The following is a 22,740-nucleotide window of genomic DNA, read 5'->3' as shown; positions in this document are numbered from 1 at the left end:
CTCACCACTTTTGACATTTTGGGCTGGATAATTCTTTTTTGTATAGGACTGACCAATGTGTTGCAGGATGTTTAGCAGCATCCCTGACCTGTACGCACTAGATGCCAGTGTCATCCTCCCTCCAGACATTGTGGAATATGCCATGGGGGGCAAAAGTGCATCCAATTGAGAACTGCTGCTCTATTAGAATCACCTGTAGAGCTTGAAGAAAAAAAAAAAAAAGACCCTGTCTCCCACCCAGAGATTCTGATTTAATTATTCTTGTTGGTGGTGATGTTTTTTTTTTAAAGCTGATCCTAATTTTTTTTTAACTGATTCTCATTCTACAGGGGTGTTTCTTCTGTGGAGGAGAGCTCCCCACTAGGACTCAAATTCCACTTTTAATGAAGTCTCAAGCATATTAACTTGAATTCTTTGGACTTAATTTTCTTCAGCTTGAAAATTAAGAGCTGGACTAGATAATTTCTGAAGTTCTTAATTTAGAAAAGAATGCCAACTTATTGTTTAGACCCGTTTGAGTGTGTTTTCTTATTATGTGGATTTTATTGCCAGGAAAATCTTTTTTTATCCACCCTCAAGTCATTCATGTTCTCCACTTTTATTTCTGTCTTCCGTTTCCTTTTTTTGCATAATAGTGCTTTAGTAAAGGAAATTATTAAATATTTAACTTTGTCTGACTATAAAGATAATGTTTCACGTTATGGATCACAGTAAAACCGAAAACCCTGTTTCTAGAGCTCTCCAGGAAGGTTAAATGTAGTATTACAGGTCTTTTATTTATTGGGTAATTCAATAAATATTCAATAAATATTTCCAAATATTTATTGTTTTTAAGTGTACCATTATATCATTATTTTTAGTTTTGCCCCTTAAGTGTTGGTTGGAATTAAATTGCTCTGATTTTTTTTTTTTTTTTTTTTAATCTAAATGGATTCTAGCCTTTTCCATCAGGGATCAGAGAGAGAATTAGCCCTAAAAAAATGTGACTATTATCTCATTTCTCTTAAAGTTGGTACATAGCTAATATCATTCTTGATGCATAGGAGAGAAGTTAATTTATTACATACCATGGATATCTTTAGGCATTAAGGCTTAATTCCCTCCTGGAAATCTGGTTGAAAAGTGAATGCCTCAAGATTTTAAGATTTCAGACCAATAATTTGAAGTATTAATTTATTAGTGTTGGTCATAGAATTATTAGAACATGGGAATATAGCAGTGCTATAGCAAACAATATTTTAGGATGCATTTCAACATGAAAGGAATTATATGTATCAAAGTCTTTATTTAAAAAGCAGCCATTGAGATACTGACTTCTATAGGAAAGCACAAGGTTTAGAGTTCTGATTTTGAGCACAATATTGGAGGGAGAGGGAGAGTGTTGTCTTACAATTTTTCATTCCGTCAAAAAAATGCTCCTGAAGAAATACCCAAGATGGCGGATTAGGCGAGACCAGGCAAAATACTTCCCATGAAAAACACTAGATAAAAGACAGAAAGTGCTGCAGAATACCATTTCCAGCATTGTACCAGCTGGACAAGCTCCGCTACATCCACAGTGACAGTGCACTTGGTGAAACCGAGGGTCTACATTCGGAATTGAGTCAGTGAGTCTTCTGGGGAAATGGCAGCCTCTCAGCAGTGGGAAGAAAATGGGGTCAGCTTTTGGAGGCAGGGTTAGTTAAAAAAAAACCCAAAAGTGGCTGCGGATCTAGCAGCGAGAGCTGTGCGGTCAAGCGTGGTGGGGAGTGCCTTCCACACCCTGGGCACCTGCCTCCGTATCTGGCGTGGACTATGGCTGTTGCACACCTGCAGATGATTGTCCCAGAGCTAGGAACCCCCGTCAGCAGGCGGAGGTCCACAGAAGTGGGAAGTTACCATGCCTCGTATAGCTATCTTTTCAGCGGCTGGAAAATGCCTCTGCACTACACTGTTGCCGAGAGCTTCCCTTGGGGATTCTGCTCACCTGTGATGTTGTGCAGTCTTCCTCTGCGGAGGCCCCCGGAGTGCACGGCTTGGAGGCAGGGTCCCACACGGAAGTCCAAAGAGCCCACAGCAGAGAGACACTGTGGGGAATCGGAGTTGAAGGGTTGGACTTGTGGAGCAGCTTTAAGACTCTGGGAATGGCTGAAAGATCTGAGTCTTAAAGCCATCTTCCCTGCCTAACTGCACATGCAGACCCCCCACCCTCATGGCTGGTAGCCCCAACTGCTCATGGAAATTTGGACCCCCACAAGGTTTGGACCTCCACTTGCCGCAAAGACGAAGTTGGGAAGAACTGGCTTGAGGGTAATAGATGGCTTGAGGGTGCCATCTGTTGGCAAGTTGGGGAAAGTGCATTCCACCAAGCTGTAGCTCTAACAAATTATAAATAATTGTTCAAATATTCTGCATAGCCTGAAAGAACCCTATCAAGATAAGCAAATGCCAAGAGGCCAAAAACAACAGAAAATTTTAAAGCATATGAAGAAACAAGAAGACATGGATAACCCAAAGCCAAACACCCAAATCAGAAAATCAGAGAAGATACAGTACTTGGAGTGATTGATCAAAGAAATAATCACAAACAGCAAGATCATGGGACAGGATATAAGGAAGATGAAGAAGAACCTAGAAGAGCATAAAGAAGAGTTTGCAAGAATAAATAAAAAAATAGACGATCTTTTGGAAATAAAAGAAACTTGATCAAATTAAAAAGATTTTGGATACACAGTACTAAATTAGAGGAAGCCAAGAAAAGAATAAGCAAACTGGAAGAGTGCAATCGTGAAAGTTAAAGTACAGAAGAAAGAATGGAGAAAACAAAATAGAAAAATTCAAAATGGATCTCAGGGATATGATGGACAACATGAAGCGCACAAATATAAGAATAACTGATGTTCCAGAAGGGGAAGAGAAGGGTAAAGGTCTAGGAAGAGTATTCGAAGAAATTGTTGGGGAAATCTTCGCAGCCCTTCTAAACAACATAAATACGCAAATCATAGATGCCCGATGAACTCCAAACAGAATAAATCCAAATAAACCCACTCTGAGCCATATTCTGACTAGATTATCAAATGTTGAAGAGAAGGAGCAAGTTCTGAAAGCAGCAAGAGAGAACAAGTCACCTCAAACAAGGGAAACAACATAAGGCTAATTAGTGACTCCTCAGTGGCCACCATGGAGACGAGAAGGCAGTGGTATGACATACTTAAAATTCTGAAAGAAAAAAATTGCCAGCCAAGAATTCTTTATCCAACAAGTTCTCCTTCATACTTGAAGGAGAGCTTAACATCTTCAGAGACAAACAAATGCTGAGAGAATTTGTTAACAAGAGACCTGGCCTACAAGAGATATTAAAGGGAGTCCTAGTAGAAAAAAAAAGAAAGGAGAGAAAGGTATGGAGAAGGGTTCAGAACTAAAGAGATTTAGTAAGGGTTTATTGAAGGAAATAGAGAGGGGGAAAAATACATCTGACAAACAGAACCCAAAGAACAGGATGGCTGATTCAAGAAATGCCTTCACAGTAATAACATTGAATGTGAATGGATTAAAATCCCCAATTAAAACATATCAATTGGCAGAATGGATTAGAAAATATGAACCGTCAATGTGTTCCTTACAAGAAACTCATCTCAGACCCAGAGACACAAAGAAATTGAAAGTGAAAGGATGGAAAAAATATTCCATGCAAGCTGCAGCCAAAAGAAAGCAGGAGTAGCAGTATTAATCTCAGGTAAAATAGACTATAAATGAAAGGATGTTATAAGAGACATAGAAGGTCACTGTATACTAATAAAAGGGACAGTTCAACAAGAAGAAATAACAATCATAAATGTCTGTGCACCCAATCAAGGTGTCCCAAAGTACATGAGACAAACATTGGCAAAACTGAAGGAAGCAATAGATGTTTCCACAATAATTGTGGGAGACTTCAGCACATCACTCTCTCCTCTAGTTAGATCAACCACACAGAGGACCAGTAAGGAAACTGAAAACCTAAGCAATGTGATAAATGAATTTGAATTAGCAGACATATACAGAACATTACATTCCAGACCACCAGCATACACGCTCTTCTCTAGTGCTTACAGAACTTGCTCCAGAATAGATCATATGCTGTGCCATGAAACAAGCCTCAATAATTTTAAAAAGATTGAAATTATTCAAAGCACATTCTCTGATCATAATGGAATACAATTAGAAGTTAATAACCATCAGAGATTTAGAACATTCACAAATGTCTGGAGGGTAAACAACACACTCCTAAACAATTAGTGGCTAAAGAGGAAATAGCGAGAGAAATTGCTAAATATCTAGAGATTAATGAAAATAAGAATACAACATATCAAAACTTATGGGATGCAGTGAAGGCGGTATTGAGGGGGAAATTTATAGCTCTAAATGCATACATTAGAAAGGAATAAAGGGCTAAAATCAAAGAACTAATGGAACAACCAAAGAAGCTAGAAAATGAACAGCAAACTAATCCTAAACCAAGTAGAAGAAAAGAAATAATGAGGATTAAAGCAGAAATAAATGACAGAGAGAACAAAAAAAACAATGGAGAGACTAAATAAAACTGGAAGTTAATTCCTTGAGAAGACAAGATTGACAAGCCCGTAGCTAGACTGACAAAATCAAAAAGAGAGAAGACCCAAATAAACAAAATAATAAATGAGAGAGGCGACATTACTGCAGATCCCGAAGAAATTTTAAAAATTATGAGGATACTATGAACAACTGTATGCCAACAAACTAAATAATATAGAGGAAATGGACAATTTCCTGGAAACACATGAACAACCTAGACTGACCAGAGAAGAAATAGAAGACTTCAACAAACCAATCATAAGCAAAGAGATCCAACAGTCATCAAAAGCTTCCCACAAATAAATGCCCGTGGCCAGATAGCTACACTGGAGAATTGTACCAAATTTTCCAAAAAGAACTGACACCAATCCTGCTTAAACTCTTTGTAAAACATTGAAGAAAATGGAACACTTCCTAACTCATTTTATGAAGCTAACATCACTCTAATACGAAAACTAGGTGTATTAGTCAGGGTTCTCTAGGGAAACGGAATCAATGAGAGGTGTCTATGACTATAAAATTTATAAAAGTGACTCTCGCAACTGTGGGTATGCATGAGTCCAGATTCTGTAGAGCAGTCAGCAAACTGTCAACTCCAAGGAAGATGTCCAGTGAACTCCTCAGGAAACGAACCAGCAACTTTGACGAACTTCTCAGGAAACGAACCGGCATCTTCGATGAACTGCTCAGGAAATACTTCTCTGGGCAGCTGAAGAAGTGAAGGTCCTCTGTCTTGCTTATAAGTCTTCAACTGATTAATTGGATTAAATCCAGCCAATTGCATTCTCTCATTGTGGAGGACACACCCTTTGGTGAGTCATCAGTCACAGCTGCAGTAAATTGATGATTTAATAAACCAGCCTGTTGGTTTATTAACCAGCCACAAACATCCTCGCAGCAATTGTTAGGCCAGTGTTTGCTTGACCAGACATCTGGGTACTATCACCTGGCCAAGTTGACATAAGAACCTAACCATCACACCAGGTTAAGATGCTACAAGAAAGGAAAACTACAGGCCAATCACCCTCATGAATATAGACACAAAAATTCTCAACAAAATACTTGCAAATCAAATCAAAAGACACATTAAAAAAAAATCATACACCATGACCAAGTGGGGTTCATCTCAGCCGTGCAAAGATGGGTCAAAACATAAGAAAATCAATCAATGTGATACACCCATTAACAAATCAAAAGGGAAAAATGAAATGATCATCTCAATAGATGCTGAAAAAGCATCTGACAAAATCCAGCATCCTTTCTTGATAAAAACACTTCAAAAGGTAGGAATTAAGGAAACTTCCTCAATGTGATAAAGAACTTAAATGAAAAACCCACAGCCAGCATAGTACTTAATGGCGAGAGACTGAAAGCCTTCCCTCTAAGATCAGGAATGAGACAAGGTTGCCTGCTGTCACCACTGTTATTCAACATTGTGCTAGAAGTAGTAGCCAGAGCTGTCTGGCAAGACAAAGAAATAAAAGGCATCCAAACTGGAAAGGGAGAAGTAAAACTGTCATTGTTGACAGATGATATGATCTTATATCTGGAAAACCCTGAGGAATCAGTGACACAGCTACTTGAAGAAGCAAATTTGCGGGATACAAGATTAATGCACATAAGTCAGTAAAGTTCCTATATACTAGAAATGACCTAACTGAAGAGACACTCAAGAAAAAGATTCCATTCTCAATAACAGCTAGAAAAATCAAGTACCTAGGAATAAACTTAACTAAGGATGTAAGAGATCTATACATAGAAAACTACATAACTTTACTAAAAGAAATATAGGGGACCTAAAAAGATGGAAAAATATTCCATGTTCATGGATAGGAAGGCTAAATGTCATTAAGATGTCAATAGTACCCAAACTCATCTACAGATTCAATGCAATTCTTATCAAAATTCCAACAACCTACTTTGCAGACTTGGAAAAGCTAGTTATCAAATTTATTTGGAAGGGAAAGATGCCTAGAATTGCTAAAAACATTCTGAAAGAGAAAAACGAAGTTGGAAGGCTTACACTTTCTGACTTTGAAGCTTATTTAAAAAGCCGCAGTAGTCAAAACAGCGTGGTACTGGCACAGAGATGGACATATTGATCAATGGAATTGAATTGAGAATTCAGAGATAGACCCCAAGATCTGTGATTGACTGATCTTTCATAAGGCCCCCAAAAACCCTGAACTGGGACATAACCTGTTCAACAAATGGGGCTGGGAGAGCTGGATATCCATATCCAAAGCAATGAAAGAGGACCTCTGCCACACACCCTATGCAAAAATTAACTCAAAATGGATTAAAGACCTTGATATAAAAGACAGTACCATAGAACTCCTAGAAGATAATGTAAGGAAGCATCTTCAGGACCTTGTATTAGGCGTCCACTTCCTAGACCTTACACCCAAAGCACAAGCAACAAAAGAAAAAATAGACAAATGGGAACTCCTCAAACTTAAGAGCTTCTGTACCTCAAAGGAATTTGTCAAGAAGGTGAAGAGGCAGCCAACTCAATGGGAAAAAATATTTGGAAACCACATATCTGACAAAAGACCTTACATATATGAAGAAATCCTACAGCTCAATGACAGTAGTACAGACAGTCCAGTTATAAAATGGGTGGAAGTTATGAAAAGATATTTCTCTGAAGAAGAAATACAGACGTCAAAAAAACACATGAAAAAATGTTCATCTTCACTACCTATTAGGGAGATGCGAATTAAGACCACAATGAGATATTATCTCATACCAATTAGATTGGCTGCCATTAAACAAACAGAAAACTAATGCTGGAGAGGATGTGGAGAAATTGGAACTCTTATTCATTGTTGGTGGGACTCTATAATGGTACAGCCACTCTGGAAGACAGTCTGGCAGTTCCTTAGAAAACTAGCTATAGAGCTACCCTTCAGTCCAGCAATTCCACTTTTTGGTATATACCCAGAAGATCTGAAAGCAGTGACATGAACAGATACTTGCACACTGATGTTCATAGCAGTGCAATTATTCACAATTGCCAAGAGATGAGAACAATCCAAATGTCCTTCAGCAGATGAGTGGATAAACAAAATGTGGTATATACACACGATAGAATACTATGCGGCAGTAAGAAGGAATGAGGTCGTGAAACATATGACAACATGGATGAACCTTGACATAATGCTGAGCAAAATAAGCTAGGCATAAAAAGAGAGATGTTGTATGTTACTGCTAATATCAACACTGTAAAAAATGTAAAATAAATTATTTATATTGTGGAATGTTGGGGACCTAGCACTAGACAGCAGATAGTGAAGGGGGAGCGATAATCTAATTAAAGAACAGATGAGTTATGGAGGGTGAACATACTGTTATGGAATGCTGAGGAACAACTATGGTTTGTTACTATCTGGGGGGTATGGTAAGAACAAGTTTGCAGAAATGTAGTTATTTTAGGTTATTTGTTTTTTCTTATTCCTTTGTTTTGGTTTTGTTTGAAATGCTTTTTTATTTGTTTTTTAATTTTTTGATAAAGTTAAAATGAAAAAAAAAAGATTGAAAAAAAATGCTTCTTTCTGGGAATAGGAAATGCATTTGCATTTTAAAGTGTTTCCTGGTCCCCAAAATTTATTGTAATTTTTCCTCTGGGAGTCTCCGGGAAGGAGTCACGATTCATTAAAAAAAAAAAAAAATTGAATAAAGATAATTTATTCCAGCATTCCTTGAGAAGTAACTGCCAGCTATAAGTGTAATTGCTTTGGCACTTGAGTAAAAATTGAGATTTTTTTTTTTTAGATTTTGTAACCTTTTCTCCATATTTGTATTGATCAGATGCAGGGAATTCTCTTCATTAAACCAATTTTTAGTTTCAGCTTGCTGATACACTGCTTAATCCTTTAAATGTTCCTTTTAAAAAAAATTTAAAGGTTTGACTGATACTAGGTTATAAGAATAAATTGTTTTTATTGGCTTTTGCAAAGTTGTAGTATTGTCAAAATTATTGTGGAATTTCAATGAGTTTATTTTTCTGAACTAGTGAGAGTTCAGTGTTTTGATAGTTAAAATGGAATTTTACGTGTTTTTTTTTTTTTTTTTTTTTTTTTTCCTTGTAGGTTGACAATTGCATTTTTTGCACTTTCCGGTTTGGATATGTTGGATTCCTTAGATGTGGTGAACAAAGACGATATAATAGAGTGGATTTACTCCCTGCAGGTCCTCCCCACAGAAGACAGTGAGTGAGTTTTTAGCATTTTATTTTTAGTGTGACTATACGTAGCGTAACATTTGCTGGACTAGCAGATCTTAATATTTATTCATATACTGCTAATACATTTTATTCATCTGTATTTTCCTTGTAATGCAGCACTTTCATTCCCTTCAAATACAATACTTAAGCCTAATATTAATCTCTTGAGAGCAATTTGGAATTACCTGGGATTAGATAGAGTTGGTAATATAATACCAGCTCCCATAGATCTACAAGGTTTTGTTGGGTTGGACTCTTGTATATTTTCTTTGTAAATTTTTCGTTTGTATATTTCTCCATTGAGTAGCTCTTGGGCAGTGGCATTAGTGAAGCCTTATCATTGGGACCGTATGAAGTGTTAACTCCTGTTCCTATGTCTTGCATTGCATTGTTCACAATTATAGCCCCACTCCATGTAGTGCAGTTCCACACTGATGACTATTTCTTTATTATTTATATTTGGTATTTATGTTTGATTACTTCTATAGCATTCACTCTTTTTCATTTCCAGCCATTCTTTTGGTATCTTCAGTGAAAAGTTCTTTCTTTGCCATCAGAGTTTCTTGCCAGTCTCCTGGTTATTTTCCTTCTAATGTTATGTTAACTTTTTTTTTTTTTTTTTTAATAGTTTCTTAGAATTCTTAGTTATACTTGAGTCATTTTTATACTTCTTATAACCTGAAAGTTTTGATTAATAATTCTCAAAAATTCATGAATTAGCTGATCAACTAACACACAAGTTCTATAAACTCTTTTATTCACTCTAAGTGTAAAATACCTAACATATATTTAACTTATACATTTTAGAAATTCTAACCTTAAATGATCAAGCAAATAAGCTCCCAGAAAATCATACATTTTTATCAGTGGTGACTACTTAACCTATCTTACAAGTGTCAGAATTTATAAATTAACTATGTGATTCATTGGTTGGAGTAATCATATATAAATCTTGACCAGGTGAACTTTGAGAAATAATAATCTAGAGGGTTTTGTTTAAGAAAGAGAGGTTTAATCTATTAACAGAATCTCTTGGCCCTTGGGTATCCCAGTTTATGGCTTTCTCCTTTAGTGTTCTTGAACTTCATAATGTTTGTGTGTCTATGAATTTTTCAAATGTCTGCATGTTGACATATTCTTGTCAAAATATGATTAAGGATTTTGAATTAGGTCTATCAGTTTTACACATAAATATTTAATCACTTTTTAGCAGTTACATGAAGAAGCATACACGATATATTTGTCAATAGTTTATGTAGAGATTTTAACATGTTAGTGAGTAGGATTTATTGAGGATTCTGCTAAGAGCATCCCACTAAACCTGTGGAGAAGGGCTGTAATAATTAAAAAGAGATAGTCCTTATTCTCAAGAGCTTTTGGCTGAGGCAAGGTCGCTCAGTTCTAGTCTGTAATCACAGTTCCGGTCACCTGCAAAACGGAAGTAACTAAAAGCTCTGCCTTTTTTAACCAGGATTTTTTTTCCTGTAACATATAATTAATTTATTTTTAATTGTAGTAAAATGTATATAGCATAAAAATCATTTTAAGTGGACAATTATGTGACGTTAAGTATATTGACAACACTTCGTAACTTTTACCACTATTTCCAGACTGTTTTCATCATCTCAAACCAAAACTCATACTCATTTAGCAATAACTCCCCATTCCTTCCTACCCTCACCCCTGGTAATCACTGTTCTGGTTTCTATCTCTATGAATTTGCTTATTCTAAGTATTTCATATAAGGGAAATCATACAATATTTGTCCTTTTGAATCTGGCTTATTTCACTCAACATGATGTATTCAAAGTTCATCTATGTTGTAGCATGTACCAGCACCTCTTTAATTTTTACAGCTGAATAATGTTCCATTGTATGGATATACCCCATTTTGTTTATCCATTCATCTGTTGATGGACACTTGGATTGCTTCCATCTTTGGGCAGTTGTGAATAATGCTGCAGTGAACATTAGTGTAGAAATATCTGTTCGAGTCCCTGCTTTCAATTTAATGGATATATACCTAGGAGTGGAATTGCTGAGTTACATGGTAATTCTATCTTTAACTTTCTGAGAACTACCAAACTGTTTTCCACAGTGGCTGCACCCATTTTACATTGCTGCCAACAATATACAAGAGTTCCTGTTTCTTCACATGCTCGCCAACACTTGTTATTTCCATTTGTTTAATACTAGCCATCCTAGTGGGTGTGAAGTGTTGTCTCGTAGTTTTAATTTGTATTTCTCTATTGACTAATGATGTTGAGCATCTTTTCATATACTTACTGGCCATTTGAATATCTTCTTTGGAGAAAGGGCTATTCAAATCCTTAGCCTATTTTTAAATTGAGTGTATGATTCTTGTTGTTGAATTGTAGGAGTTCTTTTTATATATGCTGGATGTTAAACCTTTCTCATATATGGTTTCCAGATAGTTTCTCCTATTCTGTAGGTTGTCTTCTCCCTTTCTTTATAATGTCCTTTGATGCACAGAAGTTTTTTATTTCGATTAAGTCCATTTTATCTATATTTTTCTTTTGTTTCTTGTGCTTTTGAATAAAATCTAAAAATTCATTGCCTACTACAGGTCCTGAAGATATTTCCCTATGTTTTCTTGTCAGAGCTTAATAGTTTAGCTCTTATTTACGTCATTGGCCCATTTTGAATTAATTTTTTATATGGTGAGAGGTAGAGGTCCACCTTTATTCTTTTGCATGTAGATTTCCAGTTGTTCAAGCACCATTTGTTGTTTGATAGAATTCAGGAATGAAACCATCTGGTCCTGGAATTTTTTTAGGAGGTTTTAAATTACTGTTTCAATCTGTTTACTTGTTACAGGTCTTTATAATTTTCTACTTCTTGCATCAGTTTAGGTAATTTGTATGTTTTTAGGGAAATGTCTGATTTGTTGGCATATAAATGCCATCCCTCTTATAATCACTTCTATTTATATAAGGTCAGTAGTAACATCCCCACATTCATTCCTTATTTTACTTTATTGTGTCTTCTTTCTCTTTTTCTTTATCAGTCTGGCTAAAGATTCGTTGATTTTGTTCATCTTTTCAGAAAACAACTTTCCTTTGGTTGATTCTGTTGTTTTTCTGTTCTCTATTTCTTTTATCTGCACTCTAATCTTTATTCCTTTTACTGATTTTGAGCTTAGTTTACTCTTCTTGTTCTGGTTTCTTTAGGTATGAAGTTAGGTTATTGACTTGCTATCCTTTATTTTTTATATATATATGAATTTAGAGCTATATATTTCTCTCTGACCATTGCCTTTGCTGAATCCCATAGGGTTTGGTAATGTTGTATTTTCATTTTCGTACCTCTCAAGATATCACCTAATTTCCTTGTGATTTCTTCTTGACTTCAATAGTGTGTTGTTTAATTTCCACATATTTGTAAATTTTCCGGTTTTCCTTCTCTTATTCATTTCTGACTTTATTCCATTGTGGTCCAAGAACATACTTTGTATGATTTCAATATTTTAAATTTATTAACATTTGATTTGTGGCCCAACATGTGGTCTATTCTGGGAAATGTTCCATGTGCACTTCAGAAAAACTGTATTCTGCTGTTGTTGGGTGGAGTGTTTTATATGTGTCCAGTAAGTCTAATTGGTTAATTGTGTTATTCAAGTTCTCTATTTCCTTACTGATACTCATTCAGATGTTCTATTGATTATTGAAAGTGGTGTATTAAAGTTTCCAACTGTTACTGTAGAAATTGTCTATCTCTCTCTTCAATTCTGTCAGTTTTTGCTTCGTATATTTTGGGGCTGTGTTGTAAGGTATGTGTATGTTTATAATTGTTATATCTATTTGCTGGATTGAACTTTGTATTAATACATAATATTCTTCATTTCCTGTAAAGTTTTTTTGACTTAAAGTCTATTTTGTTTGACGATAATATAACTACTCCAACTCTTTTCTGATTATTGTTTGCATGTGATATTTTTCCACCCTTTTACTTTCAACCTCTTTGTGTCTTTGTACATGCGGGTCTTTTGTAGACAGCATATAGATGGATCATCCACTTTTTCATCCACTCTTCACTTCTAATCTGTCTTTTAATAGGGGAGTCTTAATCCACTGATATTTAAGGTAATGACTGAGGAGAAAGAATTTACTTCTGCCATTTAGCTGTTTTTTTATGTATATCTTGTATGTTTTTTGTTCCTCAGTTATTCCTTTGCTGCTCTTTTTTTGTTTGTTTGTTTTTTGGGGGTCTGCTTTTTAATTTGTTTAATTTACCTACCATTATGCTGGTAATAGGTGTCCATGCAGTTAGACTTTCCTTGGAGGTGGTAATAGGTCTTTCTGACCCACTGTTGGCTCCAGCGAGCAGGGTGCCAAACTTCATTTATCATGCAGGATTCCTGTAAGGGTTAAAGGACATGTTTCAACTGAGCTTTGCACGGTGGTCAAAGCTTAATAAATAGCAAACATTTAAAATCAGTTAGATTTTATCAAAAGTGAAACAGTAAGAAATTGAACAGTAAAGAAATTCTGATGCAGTTTATCAAGGATAGTTTCTTTTAAGCAAAATTGCCTTTACTTCCTCCTTTTTTAAAAGGGAAGCTCATATTGTCATGGTGAAAAAACAAATGTTGATGAGAATGTGGCACAACTGGATCTCTCATCCATAGCTGGAGGAGTTTTACAACTACTTTGGGAAACTAATAAATCTCCAGTAAATAATACTACTAAGAGGTAAAATCATTGAAATAGATCTGTATATGAATGGACATGGAACTCTGTCCACCAAATATTGTTAAATGATAAATTGAATGCCTATATACACAAAGGTGTTTTGTTTTTCAAATAATCTGTGTGATTATAATGTATCTGAAGAGCTCTGAGAGGAAACATTAAAATCTTTGTGGAAGGGAAGGTAGATGGGAGCAGAGGTGAAGGGATTGCAGGATACAAAACTTGAAATTTTTTTCTGTTTGTCTGTATTGTTTGAATATTTGCAGTAAATAATGCATTTCTCTATTTAAATATTTAAATTAGAAAAGGCATTATTATTATCTTAACCTGTCTTCAAAATAAAACAAAAAGGAACAGTTTAAAACTAAGTTATGGTTAAACACAAAAATTGATACTCTATTATATGGCAGAAATAATGCTGTGCATTTTTAATACTTTTTATGATTTTCACAGCACCATCAAGTACATCATCAGATTTTTTCTTCACCTAATCTCTGTTCCCCAGAGTTGGAAATGGAGAGTCAAAGTAATTAAGAGACTTGCCTGAGGCCACACACAGATATTAAGTGATCCAGTTGAACTGGAATCAGTAGCTTCTGACTCTTAAGTCCCAATCCTCCTTTTACTCTTTAAGTATATAGGTCCCTAGTGAGGAATATCATCTACGGCACTACAGTATATTGTGAATATTTAATCAAAATTAACCCTGGTTACCACTTAACTCCAGAGTTGTAAAGACCCTAGTGGTGTCATAGTAATAAATGTGGTAAGACCATTGGGGAGTTGGAGCCTTTCCCTTTGAACTTTAGGAGGAAGTATTTGGTAAATACTGGAATCAGGCTGGCTATATGCTTTGATCAAGAGAATTTTAGAGCTGGAATGGAGTGTAACAGGAATATTGTAGTCCATCATTTTACAAATGGTGATAGATGTATTAATATATAGAGAGGTTAAAAGTTTGTCTGCAGTAATACAGCCAGTTAGTGCTAGAGGCAAGATTAGAATGTACTTTTCTGTTGATATGTCCATTACATTGCTGACTCAGTGCAGTAGTGCTCTGTTTATCATGTTTGTTTTTCTGGGACATAGATATTTTGTCATGGGAACTTTGAGGCTATTTTATGGCTTTAAAGGAAAATAAATTTGATATCCCTTATAGGTCCCATAAAATATTAGAATTAAATGTTTGGAAAAGTAGATAAGGTAATTTAATATAAAAGATAAAATCTTTTACAATTTTATTTTTTAAGTGGATTCTTCAGTTGCGTTGATCAAGAATTTGGGGGAAAGATAGTACTGTGGTGGTTGGTTTATGTCCTCAACTGTTACTAGTCAGATGTCTTGTAGGTCAGTCCATAGATAATAGTCACAGTCCAACTGGAATTCTGAATTCTCAATTTCATTATTTGTTGAAGAAACTATTAACTCTCTAATCTCTGTGAAAATAAATCTCCCATCTGCCTTCTCTCTGATTGTTCTGGATATAATATTTAAAACTATCTTGTGATTTAGAAAATAGATATAGAAAAAAAAATTAGCTATACGATTTTTGGTTTACCTTGTCTAGGACTGTCTTGATATCAGCTGTAAACAAGGAGGTTGTGTAAGGTGTGTCCTCTTGCTGGGAACCCTTATGTTTCTTTAGACCTGTGAGGTATTATTTTTATATTTATAAAATACAAATGTCCATTTTTACATAAAGTAATTGCCACATTTCTTATTTGAATTCTCTTTCCTTAGTGTAAAACACCTAACTTTTAAAATGGGAATTAAAAAGTTAAGAACATGATCAAATAAGATTTTGAGTTTTATTTAAGCAGCATGATCACTGTTAATACTGTAGTGATATATTTTAGCCTAAGAGTTGTCCTTTATTAGAAACACCCAAATACAATTTCGAATGTATTTTTATTTTACCTTTCACAGTACAGTTGTCTCTTAGAAGAGGTAAGATGTTACTTTCTTAATGAAAAGCAGCTCTGCTGGTTAAAATATATATGGTTTAACTCTCATTGCAGTTTGACATTCTACAGTTTTATAATTGTTTAAAGAAAAAAATAATAAGCTGACAGTCTTTATAATGCTTATTTAACACACAGTTGGTGTTTAATATGCACTTAATAGTAAAACCCTCAGTTTTAAAGTGAGATATGACCCCATCATTGGGCATGAGTCAGGGTTCTAGCTTAATAATTGTCATTCATGTGTTGACACAGAAATGGAGACTTTTTTTTTTTCTTATAGTTGATAGCTGAACACATTACTTCTCGAATACACCCCTGTACCAGTTTAAATATATTGTGTCCCCAAACGCCATTATCTTTGATGCAGTCTTGTGGGGCAGGCGTTTTGGTGCTGATTAGATTTGCATGGAAATGTGCCCCACTCAACTGTAGGTGATTACTCTGATGAGATATTTCCATGGAGGCATGGACCCACCCATTCAGGTTTGGAGAGGAGCTACAGCCAAGAGGGACATTTGAAGAAAGCACAGGAGCTGCAGATGAGAGACAGTTTGAAGACGGCCATTGAAAGCAGACTCTTGCTCCGGAGAAGCTAAGAGAGGACAAATACCCCAAGTCAACTAAGAGTGACATTTTTGAGGAACTGCTGCCTAAAGAGGAACGTCCTGGGAAAAAGCCATTTTGAAACCAGAACTTTGGAGGAGACACCAGCCACGTGCCTTCCCAGCTAACAGGTTTTCCGGATGCCACTGGCCATCTTCTAGTGAAGGTACCTGATTGCTCATGTGTTACCTTGGACACTTTATGGCCTTAAGACTGTAACTGTGTAACCAAATAAACCCCCTTTTGGACAAGTCAATCCGTTTCTGGTGTTTTGCATCCCAACAGCATTAGCAAACTAGAACAACTATAGATACACATAAATATAAATACACATTATATCCATGTACATACTCCACTTTTGCAGCTTCTCCTTTTCTTCTCATCTACCCAGTTTTCATTTCTTTGGAGTTATCTGGATTTTTCAGCTGTATTGCTATCTAAACTACTTCCATATAACAAGGTAAACTTCATGGTTCTACAAAAGTGGAGGATGTGTTCACCAAATCAGTTCTCAACACTGTGTATCAAATAGAGATTGTTTAATGTTTTTAAATATGGTTGTCCAGGCCCCACCTTCAGAGTTTTGGTGCAGGCGCAAGAGGCATGAGGCATCTGTAGTTTTTCAAACTGGACAATTGATTCTGAAGGGCGGCCAGACCATACTAAGCACTTTGTTTTGCTACTATTGAATCAGGAACACTAGATGGTGCTATTTAGTAACCTCTGAAGAAGTTTAACAGTTTACCCTAAGTATGGATCGAGTTATAAATTTAGAATGAATTGTGTATTTATCCTTTAATGATTACCATGAAATAGATAAGCTTACCAGAATTACAGATGAAAGTACAATAGCAGATAAATTTTGGCATAACCATAAAGGAGTGTTTTTGGGGATTGGCTCATGTCCCCCACAAAAGGCATGTTCAGGTCCCAACCCCTAGTCCTTTAAGTGTGAACCCATTTGTAAATAGGACATTGGAAGATGTTATTAGTTAATATGCTTAAACTGAATGAAGGTGGGCTTTATTAATCCAATGTGGCCGAAGTTCTCATGAGCAAAGGAAATTGGACATGGAAAGAGAAGCCATGGGGGAAGTAAGCTGGACGTCAACAAAACCCAGTAGGGAAAGGGGAAGACACTGTCATGTGCATTGCCATGTGATGGAAAATCCAGGGAAACCCAAAGATTGCCCGCCAGCCCAAAGATACTGACCCCGGGAGGAAGCAAGTGTTCTAGCCTCTGAAACTGTGAGCTAATAAATTCCTATTGTTAAGCCAACCCATTGAATGGTAATTGTTTTAGCAGTTAGGAAACTTAAACAAGTGCCTAACGAATCTTTTAAGAGTGGTGAAAATGTTACCATTTAATGAGCATCAATTTTTAGAACATTAGGATTTAAGTGGGCAGCTGTTAACTCAGTTTAATGAATAAATTTTTTTGTTGGTGTCTTACAGTATTTAATGTTAGTCGGCTTTCCATAAAATTATTAAGATCTCTGTTGTTTTTGTTTGTACTGAAATAAACTGTTCCCTTTATCTACCGTGAAGTCCATAGACAAATCAGAAGAGGGCAAGAAATAACTGCATTGTCTTTTCCATATACTGCAACTTTGACCCCTAAGATCATAAATTTTTTTTCATGATGACAGTATGTGCTTCCCTGTTTAAAAAGAAGGAAGTAGAGTCAATTTTACTTAAAAGAAACTTTCCTTGATAAACTGCATTGAAGCTGTTAATTTCTTACTGTTTCACTTTTGATAAAATCTAATTAACTGATTTTAAATGGTTGCTGTTTATTAAGCCTTGATCACTATGCAAAGCACAGTCTAAACATATCCTTTAACCCTTTCAAGAACTCTGCATGATAAATGTCGAACTTTGGCACGCACCCTGCTTGCTGGAGCTAACAGTCAGTCAGAAAGACAGATACCTGTTACCACCTCCAGGAAAGGGATTTCACTGCATGGAGACCTATTACCATCTCCAAAGAAGGTGTCTCACTGCACAGAGGGTAGCAAAAAACATAACAATGCCTGCTATGAGGAACAGGACTCATAGGGTCCCAACCCATACTAATGGTTTGCAGCAAAAGCACAACTTACACAGTCAACGAGTGAAAAAACTCTTCACATAGAGAAGAGACAGAGCAAACTTACCTTCACTAATGGGCATCGGTCCTCCATGGCTAGCTGTCCCTATCAGCAGACTATGCAGGGAGGTGTTTTAAGCATACTTCTGTCTTGGTGGAAGGTTACCTCTCCCTCCTGGCCAAGACAGATACATCATTGGATGCCATAAATGGACATATTGTAGCCAGACTTTCTCTAGTGAATGTTTACATATGCTGGCGGGGGGGGGGGGTGAGGGTGGGTAAGGAATGTGCCAGTAGTCACTACCTGCTAGGGGATGTGTTTTACCATAAGGTGCTCCTGAGAAGGGATTCAGCCTGCATTTATTATCCCATCCAAGGAGCTAGTCTAACATAGTCCCTAGTACATCGTTTGTTTGTGTGACACAGGGAAAGGCAGCAGGCTGTGCTTGGACAGTCCCCTACTGCAATAAATGTTACTGTTCCTAATATGAATATGGAGGAAACTGGCTCAAAAAGGTTAAGTTATTGCCTACAGAACATGGTGCTAGTACTAATGGGAGCTTGAGTTTTACTCCAAGTATCCAGGTTTTTAACCACAGCCTCCTAAACTTATGTGGTATTTTTGAGCATCAGTATTTTACTACTTTTCGGAAATGTTATTAATTTAACCAAGCTAAAAACAGAGATGGACAAATAGACATGCTGTTCATTCATATACTTACCTGTGAGGAAATATGTCATTCAGAAATAGATATTTATGAGCTCCTACTACATGCCAGCCTCTGTGTATAACACCTGGCACAATTATCTAACTTAGTAGGCGGCTCAAGAAAGGTTTCTTAGTGAAAGTATAAACTCAGACTTGAAGATGAAATCAGAGCTTTCTTCTATCAATAGTAGAAATCAGATCACATTTTTGTGGAGAACAGTTAGCAAGTCAGTAACTTAAAAACGGAGTCTGAAGGGGGAAAAAAGAGAAAAAATTTATTTAGAAAATTTAAATTATAATAGGACAACATTTTAGGCATCAGGTAAAATATAGGGTCTAGGAAAATATACCTTTTGATACCCCCCCCCCAACTAGGGAGGGATTAGAACAAGTAATGATAAAAAGATAAAGGTATCCATGGCTTGGTAATGGAAGGATAACTTACTTTTACATTTTAAAAGTGTAACATAACATCTGATTTGAATTATGGAGGGCGTGGTAGACAGAATTCTAAAGTTGTCCCCCCAAGACTCCTGTTGCCAGGTTATTCAATCAAACACTATTCTAGGTACTGCTGTGAAGGGACTTAACATATGGAATTAAGGTTACTTATCAGTTGACCTTAAAATAATGGAGATTATCCTGAATTATCCAAGTGTATTTACATGAGCCCTTAAAAGCATCAGAGCAAGGCAGAAGAGTCAGTCAGAGAAATGGAATGGAAGAGGGCAAAAGAGATGCTGCAGCAAGGGGAGACAGAGATTCTCAATGTGAGAAAGATTTGGCTGCCATTGTTTTATCTGAGATTAGAGGCACACGTGGAAAAAAGGCCTCTAGGAGCTAAGGGCCATCCCCAGCCAACACTGATCAAAGAAACAGGTCCTCAGTCTTAAAATACACGAAGCTGTATTCTGCCAACAACCTGAAGGAGCTTGAAGGTGGATTCAGCCCCAGAACCTCCAGAAAGGAATGCAGCCCTGCATTTTTACCTCCTCTTTGGAAAAATGTCTATTCATATCTTTTGCCCATTTCATAATTGGGTTGTTTGCTCTTTTTTTGTTTAATTGAAGGATTTCTTTACATATACTGGCTATCAAACCCTTATCAGATAGATGGTTTCCAGTATTTTCTCCCATTGAGTTGGCTGCCTCTTCACCTTTTGACAAGAGTCCTGTGAGGCACAGAAGCATTCAATTTTGAAGAAATCTCATTTATCTGTTTTTTTTGTTTGTTGTTTGTGCTTTGGGAGTAAGGTATAAAAAGCTGCATCCTATTACTAGGTCTTGAAGATATTTCTCTATATTCTAGGAGTTTTATGGTACTGGCTCTTATATTTAGGTCTTTGATCCTCTTTGAGTTAATTTTCATATAGGGTGTGAGGTAGGGGCCCTCTTTCATTCTTTTGCATGTGGATATCCAGTTCTCCCAGCTCCTTTTGTTGAAGAGACTATTCTGTCCCAGTTCAGTGGGTTTCAGGGCCTTGTAAAAATCAGTTGACTGGGGAGGGGGCAAGATGGCAGCGTGGTTAGGTGTGGAATTTTGTTACTCCTCTGGAGTAGCTGGTAAATAGCCAAGAACTGTCTGGAATAACTGTTTAGGGGACTTATGTGACCAGACACACATCGTACACCAGTCTGGAATGGGTGAAATGGCTGAAATCACAATGAAGAACTGTAAGTTTCCCATGCCATGGAGGCTGGTGCTCCACCCCCACTGCTACGGTAGGCTGTCTTGTAGCTGGTTCCCTGAGGGAAAAAGAAACAGTCTCTGCTTGGAGCAAGGAGGGTGGCTCAACCAAGCTCCAATTGCAGAATTAATTAACAAATCAGGGCTGGTGAATAAGAAGAGCTCCAAGCACAGATAAATCAACAGCAAGCACGAAAAGAACTGGGAGATTTCGCCCCAGCAGAGAGGAGGTGTGCTAACAACAAAAATAACAGACTTTTGGAGTTGGAGGAGCTCAGAATACTGGAAAAGGGCTAGGCCCAAAGAAGAAGTGGCACATAGAAATGGGTACCAACTCCAGCTCCTGTTTGGTAAACCCGGGGACCTACGGTCTGGCTCTGAAAAGGGTTTTTTTTGTTTTTTTTTCCCCTTCCTTTTCTTTCTCTCCATTTAATTTTTTTTCTTCTTCTTTTTTTAACATTATTCTAAGTACCTCATTAAAGAAAGCCTCAGATACTTTCAATTGGCATCTGGACCCAGGCAAGGATGGAGTTAAAATAGGTCTGAGAGACAAAGCAGTGAGTCAAGTGGAGGAGATAATTCCCTAAAGGACATACCTTCCCCAAGGAAGGGGAAGGCAGGGTCCAGATCAAGTGGCTGCCCTCCTTCAGAGAACTCAGACCCCAGAGACTGGAAAACAGAAACGGCTTGAGTCAGCCATGCCCTTGGAAGCAACAGGAGCTGCTGAGAATTAGAGGCATTGCATCTCTTTACGCTGGTGGGGATCTGCAGGCTGGCAAGTACCACTTGCTGGACGGGATATGAAAAGTGCAGAATCTAGAGGCTTCGCGGGAGGGTCTGATGACTTGCTGGGTCTTACTCTCAGGGAAACTTCTACAGATTACACTCCTCCTGAGACTTGGGCCTGTCTAGACTGGGAAAATCTTATTGGCATTGATCGTATTTGAGAAGACTCGCTTATAAAAGCATTCCATGTAGGTAGGGCAAGAATCAGAAAAACAAGGGGTGAAAAATTCTGATCAGTTAAACAGAAGCTATGCTAGAGGTCTAGAATAAGTTGAACTGAATGCCAAAGAACAGATAGAGAACAAAACCAACCAACAAGAAACCCTAGGCAAAAGAATGAAAACCAACTCCAGAAGAAGCTAATCAAGAAAATCAGATGCCTAGACAGCAAAAAAATTATGCGTCATTCTAGGAAGCACAAAGATGTGGGCCAGCCAAATGAACAAACTAACACTTCAACTGAGATATGGGAGTTGAAACAACTAATTAAAGATGTTCAAACAAATCTTATAAATCAAATCAGTGAACTGAAGGAAGATATGACAAAAGAGATAAAGGATATAAAGAAGAATTCATAAGCTTGAAAAAAACAAATGGCAGAACTGACGGGAATAAAAGCCACAATAGAAGAGCTGAAAAACACTATGGAGACATACAATAGCAGATTTGAAGGGCAGAAGATTGGTGAATTAGAAGACAGGACATCTGAAATCCTAAACACAAAAGAATGGATAGGGAAAAGAATGGAAAAATATGAGCAGGGGCTCAGGGAACTGAATGACAACATGAAGTGCATGAATATATGTGTTAACGGGTGTCCCAGAAGGAGAAGAGATGGGAAAAGGGGCAAAAAGAATAATGGAAGAAATAATCACTGAAAATTTCCCGCATAAAATGTTATGAAAGACATAAAATTACAGATTGTTTTGGTTTGCTAATGCTGCTGTTTTGCAAAACACCAGAAGTGGATTGGCTTTTTTAAAGGGGTTTAGTTGGTTGCAAAGTTACAGTCTTAAGGCCATAAAGTGTCCAAGGTAAAGTGTCAGCAATAGGGTAACTTCACTGGAGAAAGGCCATTGGCATCTGGAAAACCCCTGTTTGCTGGGAAGGCACTTGGCTGGCATCTCCTTGCTCCCAGGTTGCATTTCAAAATGGCATTCTCCAAAATGTCAGCATCAGCTTTCAACAGCCATCTTCAAGATGTCTCTCTAAGCTTGCAGCTCCAAAGTGTCACTCCTAGTTGCTTTCCAAAATGTCACTCTTAGCTGCTCTGAGTTCCTTCTGTTTGTCAGCTCTTTTATGTGGCTCCAGGGATTTAATTCAGACCCTCCCTGAATGGGTGGTGTAACAACTCCATGGAAATTATCCAATCAAAGGTCTTGCCCACAGTT

The 22,740-nt window shown here is 36.9% G+C and overlaps 1 protein-coding gene across 2 annotated transcripts in view; it reads left to right on the top strand.

Annotated features, from left to right (window-relative positions):
- Nucleotides 1-22,740, top strand: part of PGGT1B (protein geranylgeranyltransferase type I subunit beta) — a 73,599-nt gene that overhangs the window by 8,726 nt on the left and 42,133 nt on the right. Inside the window, exon 2 of one of the 2 annotated variants that reach the window (XM_037801125.1) lies at nucleotides 8,664-8,786. In XM_037801125.1, coding sequence (XP_037657053.1) covers nucleotides 8,664-8,786 — 123 coding nt within the window. The remainder of the gene's footprint in view (nucleotides 1-8,663; nucleotides 8,787-22,740) is intronic. The other variant, XM_037801126.1, reaches the window with a different exon arrangement.

This window comes from Choloepus didactylus, chromosome 13 (genome assembly GCF_015220235.1).
Source record: "Choloepus didactylus isolate mChoDid1 chromosome 13, mChoDid1.pri, whole genome shotgun sequence".
NCBI classification, from domain to species: Eukaryota; Metazoa; Chordata; class Mammalia; order Pilosa; family Megalonychidae; genus Choloepus; species Choloepus didactylus.
The sequence above is the reverse complement of the archived record's forward strand: the minus strand, read 5'-3'. Positions and strand labels throughout refer to the sequence as shown.